This window comes from Ictalurus furcatus, chromosome 13, assembly GCF_023375685.1.
Source record: "Ictalurus furcatus strain D&B chromosome 13, Billie_1.0, whole genome shotgun sequence".
Classification (NCBI taxonomy): Eukaryota; Metazoa; Chordata; class Actinopteri; order Siluriformes; family Ictaluridae; genus Ictalurus; species Ictalurus furcatus.
Window position 1 is genome coordinate 9,465,938 of NC_071267.1, and position 13,861 is coordinate 9,479,798.

General features: G+C 41.4%; 1 protein-coding gene across 1 annotated transcript; it reads left to right on the top strand.

Moving 5' to 3' along the window:
- Positions 1–8: 8 nt before the first annotated feature.
- LOC128616991 (modulator of smoothened protein-like) lies at positions 9–12,339 on the top strand. The gene is made up of 3 exons (XM_053639911.1): positions 9–1,818; positions 11,061–11,273; positions 11,391–12,339. Exons 1-3 carry the CDS (start codon positions 1,713–1,715, stop codon positions 11,573–11,575), a joined length of 504 nt encoding a protein of 167 aa, XP_053495886.1. The 5' UTR covers positions 9–1,712; the 3' UTR covers positions 11,576–12,339.
- The last annotated feature ends 1,522 nt before the right edge of the window (positions 12,340–13,861 follow it).

Here is a 13,861-nt window from a genome sequence, read left to right on the forward strand (position 1 = left end):
TTTCTTGTGTTCTCCACATGTCTGTTTTCTCTTTCTCCCAAAAACTTGCATGTAGGTGGATTGGCTCGGTTAAATTGCCTGTAGATGTGAATGTGTCTGCATGGTGCCATGCGAGCATACCTGTGTTTCCAAGGCTCTGGATCCACCTCTGCCCTGACCAGGATAAAAGCAGTTTCTGAAAATGAATGAATTGATTCAATAATTTGAGGCAATGCTTTAGGGCTTAGTTTCAGTTCAAAAGAGTGCATGATAGCGCTGCATCCTTCCACTAAACTCTGTCCACCCTACGGAGCTGTCATGTTAAAACTGATAATGTGTTGGTAATGAATTGTGGGTGCTGTGTGGTCCTGCCCTACTGGGAAACAAAAAACTAAAGAAACCGTCACAGAAATTCTAGTAGTGTCCACTACAAATACCATTACAAACCATTAGCTAACCAAAACATTATCATTTCCATTATTGGTCCTTAATGGTATCCTATAGATAATAACATGTCATCAATAGAAGGCAACAAATTACCAGTAGAGACCCACAGGGACCATTACAGTTTCCACTAACAGCAATACAAATCCCATTATAAATATTAAAATAGTTACAAATCCTATGAGGGGTTCATATCCTATTGTATGTAAATAACGATTCCCGTCGCTACCCTGTGTGTGCGGAGTTTACATGTTCTCCCCGAGCTGTGCGGGTTTCCTTCAGGTTCTCCGGTTTCCTCCCTCAGTCCAAAGACATGATGCATGGTAGGTTAATAGTCATGTCCAGAGCATCTGAACTGTGTGAATGCATATGTAAGTGTACCCCGCCTTGTACCCCATGCTCCCTGGGATAGTCTCCAGGTTCCCCGTGACCCTGTAGGATAAGTGCTATAGAAAATGGATTGCTGTGTGGATTGTATGTAAATACAATGTTGTGCATTCTGACAGAACAAAATTGCTCTTTATTATGAGTTAAATAGCGCTTAAAGTTTTTATGTATGTTAATAATTATGTCAAGGTTATTTAATATTTTAGCACATACCGTAGTTTGATGAACTTTCTACACAAACGGACTAAAGGAAGCACTTTATTTAGACTTTTTTGTTGTTGTTGTCCCCAGTTATATGTAACAGACGTCAACAGTGACGTTGATGTGTCCAGACCCCCGCCCCCCCTTCCCTTCATCCCTTCATCCCTTCACTGAAATCCCGTTGTTTCTTTTGCCAGGGAACACAATCTCGCGAGAAGTGGCTATCCCGAGGTGCACGCGATGGTTGTGAGACCCGCGCGGGTCTGTGGAAATGCTTCAGTTTGCACAACAAAGGAAGAGCAGAAAATCCGCTGAAATAGTAGGAATATTCAAGGCGCTGGTTAAGCACTCGGTTTGGCTAGATAAGGATATGTTTTTTTGTGGCGTTAGTCAACCGTATTCGGTTATCAGATTCACATTCACATTCATGATGATATATTATGAAAGGCACGAGCGCTGAGCGGTCCTCTAGAAAGGGTGCGCGCGCGTTCACCTGCTGATGGGCTTCATAACGCCTCCATAACGCCGTGAGTTCACTGCTGAGGTTTCTTTATTAGCTGAATGTGTCTGATGGCTGCCGGTTTATGGGGTGGTGAGGTTAAAAACAACTCATGAGAAAGTTGCATTACAGCATTTCACGTGAGAATATAAATACCCGACGGACTCTGAGCCACACCGTTGCTTTGTAGAAATTATGGGAAATGGATAAACTCACCATTATTTCAGGATGTCTGTTTCTTGCTGCCGATATTTTTGCAATTGCCAGCGTCGTGAACCCAGACTGGATCAACACTGGAGAAGAAGAAGGTAAGAACTCTGGTCAATGACTACAACACCGTTAACTAGAGCTTTCTTTACCTTTACCAGGTTGTATACTGTAGTATTCCATCCATCTCTTCAGTTAAAACTTTTTGCTCCTACATCCTTGTACATCCATCTATCCATTTTGTGTACCTCCTGTATATTCTACACGGGGTTGCAGGGAAGCCTGGAGCCTATCCCAGGGAGCTCAGGGTACAAGATGGGGTACACCCTGGATGGGGTGCCAACCCATCACAGGGCATAATCGCACACACATTCTCACACTACGGACACTCTGGAAACGCCAATCAGCCTACAGTGCATGTCTTTGGACTGGAGGAGGAAACCGGAGTACTCGGAGGAACCCCCCTGAAGCACGGGGAGAACATGCAAGTCCGCAGTGGCGGGATTCGAACCCTCAACCCCGGAGGCAAATGTGCTGGCCGCTAAGTCACCGTGCACCCCCTTCAACATCCTGTTATAATCATTACAAATGGATTCAAAAGTGTATATGTTTATGAACATAACACTATTAACTCCTATTATTGAGCTGTTATTACCTTTATCCTTACCTTTACCAGTGTACTATAGTATTCCATCCATCTCTCCAGCTCAAACTTTTTATCCGTGCATCCTGTTACATCTCGTACAGTCATTACAAATTGTCCAAAATTCAGAAGTGTAGCTGTTTATGACCACATCATCGCTAGGAGAAATAAGTGGCACCACCTAAATTACTTCTAGGATGTGATCTGATTTGTTTCCTGGTGTAAAATTGAGTGGTCGCATACAGGTCCGTAATAACGTTATAGTTACTGATTCGATCAAAATACCTACAGCAAACCCCACAATACTGACTGAAACAGAGGTGACACTATACACTGTTGTCTGGAAGAGCTTTTCAGTTAGCTTTTTAAAATAGATATTTACCCCGACTCAAACTGCTCAAATGCTATACCCTACAGAAACGCACACACACGCTCAGAAATAAAGGTAACTAACGGTACTTTTCCATGTTGCCGGGGTGATACCATCAAGGTGACGTCGTTTGTACCTTTCCAACTAATCTACGGTACATAATGATTCTTTAAGGAGCATTGAAGTACCTGTAAAAGATAATTAAAGGTACACCGATGTACTCTTGATGGTACCGCTCCAGTGACAAGGAAGAATAGCGTTTGGTACCTTTACGTCTTATACAAAGCAGCTTTTTTTTTTTTTATTCAATTAAACACATTTCCCAGTGTGAATGTGTGGAAAATTAGACCGTGTAAAAAAAAAACAAACAAACTGTAATCTCAGTGTAATACTAGCATACTATACGAAATATAATATCCATCCATCCATTTTCCGTAACGCTTATCCTACATAGGGTCGTGGGGAGCGTCGAGCGTATCTCACAGAACTCGGGGCACGAGGTGAGGGACACTGGGGACAGGGTGCCAACCCATCGCAGGGCACAATCACACACACTACGGACAATTTGGAAATGCCAATCAGCCTACAATGCATGTCTTTGGACTGGAATACTCAGAGGAAACCCACAAAGCACAGGGAAAACCGCATACACTTGGCGGAGGCTGGTTTCGAGCCCGTAGCCACGGGGGTGTGAGGCAAACATGCTAACCACTCAGCCACCATGCTCCCTGATGTATACTATAAATATTATAAATATAGGACAGGATGGTGGTGCAGTGGGTAGCGCATGTATATGCATGTTTCCTCCAGGTCCTCCAGTTTCCTCCCATCTCTTAAAAAACCCCAAAACACACGACAGTAGGTGGATTGTCTATACTAAAAGTGTGATTTTTGTGGGTGTGATGCCCTGTGAAGGACTGGTGTATTACTGCCTCACACCCAGTGTTCTCAGGATTGCCTCTAGATCCTCCGTGACCCAGACCAGGATAAAGCAGTTATTGAAGATGAATGAATAAGACTAATAGACATCTCAGTCATCTCAGAGATTTGATTTGAAGACCGATTTGGTGTGGCAGGATATTAAAGGGTTGGCAGCTGCGACCCCAATGCCACCATGTGGTCAAGCCCAGACAACCAATTTAAAAATTTCTCCAAGGACAGCAGAAACTAAATCATAATGTAATACATAACAAAGTTCAGGCTGAAGTTAAAGTCAAAGTTTGGGATAGATTCAAATATATTCACCAATGTCGTGGACCCAATTTTAAATCTGTTTCCTGGGTTGTAAAAAAGCAGGAGCATTTACTCAAAATGGTGATATTCATGAAAATCCAGTTTGTTCAGAGAGGGAAAAAAAAAAAGCAAAACAGTGGGAGACCACCGTTAACCAGTCGACTGACCTCACAGGATGTGATGGACGTCATCATCACGCATGTTCACTTGTCAAGAATACTGTGAAGGATGACTCATCTGACCAGATCTCTTTTTCCACAATTCTGCACCACTAAACTCTCAAATGTGCATTTGTTTTTGTAATAAGGGTTTTATGCACTGTAGGGAGGGAACCGAATACAGACACATTAGTGGGGTCGAACAGATAATGTGTTCTAAACGGATACATATATGAATAGGGTGCGATCTTTTTTTTCTTTCTTTTCTCTTTTTTTTTTTAAAGCTTGCCAGAAATATGGTTTAAACGAGAGGTTTGCATCGAGACTGGGATCTCGTGGGGTACGACAGAAGAGTCACGTGAGCGAGAGGCTTTTATTACTGTCATGCAGGTGCGAACGAGCAGTTACATTATGAAACTCTCAGGACAAAGAAAGGCCTTGGGTTAACACGAACTTGTGGCTCTGCACTGTGGTGTAGCCAGGAAAGAAATTCAGCGTGGTGAGGAAATGTACTGAATAAAATCGCACCGTGATCGGTACACTTATATTGATCAGTCTGATGCGATCACGGGTTTTGAGTGGATACCAGACAGTACTGGCACGACTTTGATATTTAATCATTTAAGGTACAATCAACCTTCGACTGATCCTGCCATATTAATAACGTTGCCTTAAATGACCTTTTGACAGTTCCATTGAAAATGATTCAAATATCATGCTGGGAATAGTGAAAATGACATTTTATCTTATTAAACCAGATCTGCTCTTTTTTTTCCTCATCCTGCAGTAAACTCCCAGTACTTCCTGTTCAGCAGCTGTCACCTCCATGTGCCTGAGCTCAGAGTGGAGCTGACTAGCTTTCAGACAGAAAATGGAAAAACGCATGATAATCCTGTTTCTGTCCGTAACAGCTGGGCGGCAATACAACGTGATTAAGCAAACTAATTGAATGTAATCATAATGATGATCTTTTATGAACATCGTTATAGCTCAATGACTGCTCAAAAAAATCTTATGACATTGAATAACATTTGCGGTCAATAACTGCACTATAATGATGCTCATTAAAGGTATAAATTTGGGCTGCAACTAACGATTATTTTCATAATCGATTAATCGGGCGTGTTTTTTTTTTTGATTAATCGATTAGCCGGACGATATAAAACTTATAAAAATATAAAACTTTACATGAACACAATTGTTTGTCAAATTTATATATATATATATATATATATATATATATATATATATATATATATATATATATATGTGTGTGTGTATATTCAGAGTGTTCAGAGTGATATCATCCGATACGATGACCGATACCGATAGTTCTGCCTTTTATACCTTCTTTTAAATGAATAATAATTAATTCCACAATTCTGAAAGAAATGTAAATAAAAACTTTATTCTCTCCATTTCAACAACTTGTTTCACAGTAACTGGTCTCATAAACAGAAAACACATTACTCTAATTAACATTAACACATGAACACAATTCTGAAGATTAACTTATTGAATGTTATTAATTCATATCAACAGAATTAATTGACTGAATTGTAAAAAAAAAACCTCCTGTTAGGCTTCACATTCACTCACGACAAACAAAAAACATTTCTACTTCATTGAACATCAAACTGGTAATATATAGGCCTAATATAAACCTTTTTTTGATGATATTAACTCATATTAACATTAACTGGATACGAAACATACTACTCTACAAATATATTTTTCTGTGCAATATATACTACTTTTTGTCACTCCTCTTCATTTAAATCTTTTAATGGTGTACTGGCCCTTTAATTCAGCGAGAGCAGCATGGGAGTAGCGCGGGGGAAAAAATTAGACTCGACGCCGCTTCACTGCTTCTCACTTCCAGTTACTAATAGATCACTTTCGTTATAATAAACGACAGAATTTACACTGCAAGCGTGCGAATATAATGACAATAAACTGGAATTAAACTAAATCTTTTAAGCAGCTCGCACTAGTCATCCTATCTAGGATGAATTCTCCAACCTTGTGCCCGGTGTTGCCGGGATAGTCTCCAGATCCACTGTAACCCTGACCAGACAACTGTGACCAGGATAAAGCGGTTACTGAAGATCTACACTGATCAGCCATAACATTAAATCCACCTGCCTAATATCGTGTACGTCCCCCTTGTGCCACCAAAACAGCTCTGACCCGTCGAGGCATGGACTCCACAAGACCTCTGAAGGTGTGCTTGTGGTATCTGGCACCAAGACATTAGCAGCGGATCCTTTATGTCCTGTAAGTTACGAGGTGAGGCCTCTATGGATCGGACTTGTTTGTCCAGCACATCTCACAGGGGCTCGAACGGATTGAGATCTGGGGAATTTGGAGGCCAAGTCAACACCTTGTAAACTCTTTGATGTTCCTCAAACCATTCCTGAACATTTTTTGCAGTGTGGCAAGGTGCATAATCCTGCTGAAAGAGGCCACTGACATTAGGGAATACCGTTGCCATGAAGGGGGGTACTTGTTCTGCAACAATGTTTCGGTAGGTGGTACGTGTCAAAGTAACATCCACATGAATGCAAGGACCCAAGATTTCCCAGCAGAACATTGCCCAGAGCATCACACTTCCTCCACCAGCTTGACTTCTTCCCATAGTGCATCCTGGTGCCATCAGTTCCACAGGTAAGGGATGCATATGCACCCGGCCATCCACATGATGTAAAATAAAATGTCATTCATCAGACACCTTCTTCCTTTGCTCCATGGTCCAGTTCTGATGCTCATGTGCCCATTGTAGGTGCTTTTGGTGGTGGACAGGGGTCAGCATGGGCACTCTGACCGGTCTGTGGCTACGCAGCCTCATACACAACAAGCTGCACTGTGTGTTCTGGCACTTTTCTATCATAGCCAGCATTAACTTTTTCAGCAACTTGTGCTACAGTAGCTCTTCCGTAGGATCAGACCAGACGGGCTAGCCTTCACTCCCCACTCGCATCAGTGAGCCTTGGGAGCCCATGACCCTGTCGCCAGTTCACCGGTTCTCCTTCCTTGGACCACTTTTGGTAGGTACTAACCACTGCATACCGGGTTCGCAAGAAAAAAGTGAGGTCAGGCACTGATGTCGACCGAGAAGGTGCAGTCAGTGCTCCAATTCATCCTAAAAGTGTTCAGGTCAGGGCTCTGTGAGGGTCACTCAAGTTCTTCCACTCCAATCTTGGCAAACCAATGTCTCTATCGACCTCAATTTGTGCACAGGGGCACTGTCATGCTTGAAAATGTCTGGGCCTCTTAGGCCCTGTTCTCACACCTGTTTCAAGTGATCCAATCACAAGTGGACAGACAAGATGCATAGCCGTTCACAGCTGGCATTATGAATGCATCTACTATGACCTCTTGTGTATGGATTTCCTACATCACTTCCACTGGAGGAAGGGTTCGCGCACATTTATTACGCCTTCTGCTGCATTTATGTTCAGACAGAAATGTTCAGCGAATCCTATTTTATGTACGTGTATGGCCTGTTTCGAATGCTTCACTCATGTGATCTGCTAATGAAACTTATAAATGAATGGCAGATGAGACAACAAAAGAAACTATGAAAAGCAGCTGCTTTCATTTCTGCTGTTTTAGCCACAAGAATTCTATGGGTCCAGTGTGAAGTTCAGTGGAGAGTTATTAGAATTTCAGCGTGATTTCCAAACAGTCGCAATGACACGGACGATTACTTGGTCCTTCGTTTCTGTCTCAGGCGCATCGAGACACAGTTGCCTTCACATTTACAGACGTTATGTGACCATACGCGTCCCAAACCACCTCCACATGTGGTTTGAGCGATTGGACCGCAATGCATCTTTGGGATTCGCATTTGACTCCACTCACACTTACGATCTGATCATCCAGGACGCATGTTAATCTCAGGTGTGAAAGGTAGAGATCGACCGATAATAGGTTTTACCGATATTTTTCGTGATATTTAAGCATTTTTTCCATAATCGGTTATCGGTTTTGTAATATCGGATCCACCGATAAATGGCGCCATCTTGTGGGCGTGCACAGGTAAAGTATACATGTTTTGCTTTAATTAATAAACTTTTTTTTAACATAACAGATATCAATGCGCAAATGAGATGTGTTGAGACGCTTGATATGTAGTTTAAGCAGCTTGGCGCGAACAAATCGAGACAAACTCGCGGAGTCATGAAATCTGTTTACCTCATCAAAGCTTTTATTTTAAAAAAAAGACACTTTAGTAACAGTGCACTTTATTTTAAAAAAAATTGCACTCTTTTTATGCACCCTCTATTTATTGGTGTATAAATAAGAGTTTTGTTTTGTATGCAAGGAGGAAATGAAATTGTGTCAAAAACAGAAGTAAAACAATAAATAAATATTGGTTCTGCATATCGGTTATCGGGCACATAAACATGCAAGTAATCGGTATCTGTTATTAAAAAAAATCAATCTCTAGTGAAAGGGGCCTTAGTTCCAGTGAAGGGAAATTCATTCAGTTCAGTACAGCATGCAAAGACAACCCAAACAGTTGTGTGATTCCAACTTTGTGGCAATAGTTTGGGGGAAAAACCACATATAGGTGTGATGGTCAAGTGTCCACAAACTTTTGGCCATATAGTATATAGTAAACTGGAAAATATTTTAAGGGGGTTAAAAAATTGGTCACGGTGCTTTATATTAGGCTACTACTTTGTACTAGAAAATAATGTGCGCAGGTACAAGAAATAATAATAACTGCATGAGCAGGATTTAAAAAAAAAAAAAAAGTCCCACACACGGTTCCAACCAGTTATCCTATGCAAAAGAAAAGAGCCTTCTAAAAGAGCCTTCTGGTTTAGGCCACGTCCACTTCAGTTTTAAAGCAAAATACAGAGACTAATATGAATATTTGGAGCATGAAACAGAAACAGATACACTCTGCTATAATATCCCTCTCTGTGGACTTACATTCAGTCAATTTAGTTTCCTGCCATATCACTCTAATGCAAGAGCATCACAGTAATTGAATTTCCAGCTCTATTTACTGATGTCTTTCCCAAAGAACTTGATCCAGATGTCACTTCAGTCACCATTCCTATTGAAACAGTCATCATTTAAATTTTGTGACTGAAGCTCCTGTCCCAACAATAAACTCTCATCTCAGCATAGATATGTTCCTCTTGCTGTATTTATCCATAATCATGGTCAACTGGGTCTGGGCAGTATTTTCATACATGCCACAGAGTATGACAGGAAATGAATTGCATCATGTAGGACACTTGTGTAGAAGCATCTGTCTTCGTTATGTTTCTCCACTCCTCTAGTCAGTTTTATTTTTTCATTAATTTGTCTCCAGTCTGTATACAAAGACAGACTTCCTGGTACCTATGTTTTCTTATTACGCTCTAGTTAATGTGTAGGAAATGAACAGGATGTGCCACACACATTTAATAAAGACATTCTGCCTCTGGGAATGTTTCCATTATAGCACTCGGTATTACATTATTAAAGCTTACAGGAATCTTGAGTCAGCACAGAGATTTAAAGGGGAAATGTAATTTACTCGGTTTTTTATTAAGACTAATTTGTTCAAGATTAATTCTGATAGGATTTATTTTTCTTCACCGTCAGCAAAGATGGAAAGATGGTTTAAAATGTGCTAACACCGTCATTTTTTTTTTCTTTTCGGTCACACCGGAACAAAAAAGTTTGAACTTTTCAGAAAAGCAGAGGGGGATGTCAAGCGTAGTTGGATAGCGCAACCGATCATGTCACAAGTTAGTGAGTGACTCTACAGCGATTCATGACATGCTACTATTTCCATCTATCCATTTTGTGTACCGCTCATTCTACACAGGGTCACGGGGGAGCCTGGAGATCTCGGGGAACTTGGGGCACAGGGCGGGGGACACCCTGGACAGGGTGCCAAGCCATCGCAGGCCACAATCGCATACTACAGACAATTTTGGAAATGACGATCAGTCGTGTCATTGGACTGGGGGAGGAAACCGGAGTACCCGGACAAAACCCCCAAAGCACGGGGAGAACATGCAAGCTCCGCGCACACAGAGCAGAAGCGCGATTCCACCCCCAACCCCGGAAGTGCAAAGAATCGTGCTAACCACTAAGCCACTGTGCCTCCTATGCTACTATTTATGATTGCTAATATTAAAATGTTGCAATAAAACTAAATGTAGCAATTTGGCTATTTTCGAGACATTCACCGGTACGTGACGTGACATTGCCCTTTCAAGTCAAACAGGTATAATCCGATTCTCTTGATTTACTCCAAAGCTACAGTGCAGACAAACAACCTCTTTATTGCCAGAGTTAAACCAGTATTTATGTTATCTTTCTTAATGAGGATAATAATATAGCTAATCTAGATATCTAGGCTAATTAGTGAGCTGATACTAGCGAGGACTGTTAAGAGCGGCATTATGTTTGAGTGTGCGCATCATGTGAGTTTTTTGTTTGTTTGTTTTTTAAGCACAAAAGATAGCTAGCACTTTCAGTCCAGAACAAATCCCAAGGGTGACAAGCATCCTTTAGGAAGAACTGAGCCGCAACTAAACATGAGGGCCGGAGCATGCGTTTGTATTCAGTTTTGTGGGGACCTGCACCCGGAAGTCTTGATTTCAGGTTAGGGTTAGGGTCAGGGTCGGTGCCGGGGGGTTGTTATTACACATCAGCCATGTGGTGCCTTGCGTAATCCAGCCATTTTGGGATTTATTAAGCAATGCTGATTCTCCTGTGCGCTTCAGGCGAGTGAGTCATACAGCAGCCTGAGTAGAATAAATGGGGGGGAAAAAGAAATAAAAACACCCACATGCATAAATGTAGCCCAGGGATAATGTATAATAGTGTTTCCAACAGGTGAATCATGAGCCATGGGAAGTTACACACCACATGAATTATAAAGAGCGAACTCTCAAACATAATTGTGTGTGTGTTTCAATCCAGGCGCCCTGACCATGGGGCTGGTTTGGCAGTGTCAGACGATTCATGGTCGGGACAGGATATGTTCATCCCCGAGCCTTTCCCCAGAATGGCTCGCCACTCTCTTCTTTATCATCCTGGGCATCATTTCACTGTCCATCACTTGCGCCCTGTTGGTGCTTTCACACTGGCATCAGGAGACGGCGAAGTACGCCCGCTGGATCGCTTTCACAGGAAGTGAGTAGTGCTTCTGGAAACATTAGCCTCGTTCAGTCCAACAAATAAATAGGCAGCATTCAGTTGATTTTGAAAAGTGCATGCTGTTTTTTAACGACCTTGTCTTTTCTGTTTCAGTGGTCCTCTTCTGTCTGGCAGCTCTTATATTTCCAACCGGATTTTATGTCAGTGAAGTTGGTGGACAACCTTATAAGTTACCCAACAGCACCGTTGTGGGATCTTCATATGTACTTTTTGTCTTATCAATATTTTTCACAATCGTTGGACTGTTGTTTGCTGGGAAAGTCTGTCTGCCTGGCTGACCAAAAGCTCCGTCGCTAACGTGTCTGTCGCAAGCTATAGAACTTTGCGCGAAGCATGGCGTTCCCTTTCTGACGAAGTGAAAACGTGCTCTAAAACTGACCCACAAAGACAAACGACAAGATTTTATATGCACTATGTCAAGACTTGTGTATTAGAGCTGCACTGTATCGTTGGCGCAGATGTACTTATTTGTTCAGTGTTGTCTTCTACTGATCATTGTTTTTAAAGAATCCATTCTATTTTGTTCTTTTGATGTCGTCTTTGTGATGGTTATCCTCGATGTCATGGCATGTAAAAACAATGACTTAAATACAGTGCTCATTTTTTTGGCTTAAAGGTAAAAGCAGGTGACAATGACGATATTGCCTGGCCAAGCTGAAAAGGTGTTCTTGCTGCACAGGAAGTCTTTTCAAGCCACAATACCAGCACTGTCCTTCTCCTCCAGGATGAAATCTCAGCTTGTTATTTATAGCTGAACTCCTGTGCCACTTTCAGATTTATCCATCTATTTGCGAGATTCATCCGTGTATGAATCGGTCCCGTTTCCTTGGCAACAGCCAGCATTTAGAGAAAAGCAGTGAAAAAGCGAGAAATTTCTTTCCTCTTTTCTTCTAAAAAGATGATTCGTATTCATCTTTATACATCCCTGTTGATAAACAATAATTAAACAATTAAATGTCAACATTAATGAAATAATTACATTTCATAAAGAGAAACGAGAACATGTTACAGTTAGTATCATACATGATGAGAACGAGGTTGAGAAAAGACAGTTAAATATGTAAAACTATAATGATTTTATTTTTAGAAGGATGTTTATATTTTGTGCATTCAGGAAGTCATTAGCCAACATAATGACAGCATTAAGCAAACATCTGGGAGTTTATAATACAGATAATTATCAGATATTATCTAATCGATGGTCTATAATCAGCTTCGGAGGATCAAATGAATCAGTGTTCAGCAGGATCACGAAGCACTTTATTAGGAACACCTGTACACCTACTCATTCATGAAATTATGTAATCAGCCAATCATGCGGCAGCAGTGCGATGCATAAAACCTCAGTGTGAGCGCAATGATTTTGACTGTGATATGATTGTTGGTGCCTGAAGGACTGGTTTGTGGATTTCTATAACTGCTGATCTCTGGGAATTTTCACACACAATAGTTTCTAGAGTTTATTCAGAATGTTGCAATAAAGAAAAAACATCCAGTGTGGAGCAGTTCTGCGGATAGAAATGCCTCGTTGATGAGAGAGGTCAACAGGGTGAACGGCCAGACTGGTTCGAGCTGACAGAAAGGCTACAGTAATTCAGATAACCGCTCTGTACAGTTGTGAACAGAAAAGCATCTCAGAATGCACAACATGTCAAACCTTGACGCAGATGAGCTACAACAGCAGAATAACACGTCAGATTCCAGTTCTGTCACCAAAGAACAGAAAGCTGAGGCTACAGCGAGCACAAGTTCACCAAAACTGGTATTAACGGGCCCAAAGTGGGAGCAAAAAACATTCCCCACACCGTTACACCATCTCTACCAGCCTGGACTGTTGACACAAGGCAGGTTGGATCCATGGATTCATGCTGTTGGTGCCAAATTCTGACCCTATCATCTGTGTGCCTCAGCAGAAATCAAGATTCATCAGACCGGCTACATTTTTCCAGTCAATCATCGTTTGAATGCCACACCTATTTGAGTATTGTTCCTGACCATGTGCAACCATTCATGGCCACAATTTACCCATCTTCTAATGGCTACTTCCAGCATGATAACGCAGCGTGAAACAAAGCAAAAGTCGAGAATCTCAAAAGAAAATCTTGTGGAATTCATGCCATGAAGAATTGAGGCTGTTTTAAGAGCAAAGGGAGGCTCTACCCAGTATTAGTATAGTGTTCCTAATAAAGTGCTTACAGTACTATATTACTCAACATGATAATCAGTATTACTTAAAACAGTACTATATTATTCAAGCTGGTTTCATGAACATGACAGTTAGTTCAATGTTCTCCAGTGGCCTTCACAGTCACAGATCTGAATCCAGTAGAACACCTACAGTATGGGACGTGATAGAACGGTAGGTTCACAGCATGAAAACGGACCTGCAGGAATTGTGTGGTGTGATCATGCCAACATGGACCAAAATCTCAAAGTAATGCTGTGGAATCCATGCCACGAAGAATTTTAGGCTGTTTTGAGAGCACATGAAGGTACTACCTAGTATTAGTATAGTGCTCCTAATAAAGTGGTCATTGAGTGTGTGTTTCGGTGAAAAGAGAGTC

Bases quoted from the DNA above. Each gene is read 5' to 3' on its own strand.
- LOC128616991 (XM_053639911.1), top strand. From the start codon at position 1,713: ATGGATAAACTCACCATTATTTCAGGATGTCTGTTTCTTGCTGCCGAT. The intron at 1,819-11,060 runs GTAAGAACTCTG...GTTTCAATCCAG, and splicing joins CAACACTGGAGAAGAAGAAG to GCGCCCTGACCATGGGGCTG. The intron at 11,274-11,390 runs GTGAGTAGTGCT...TTTCTGTTTCAG, and splicing joins CTGGATCGCTTTCACAGGAA to TGGTCCTCTTCTGTCTGGCA.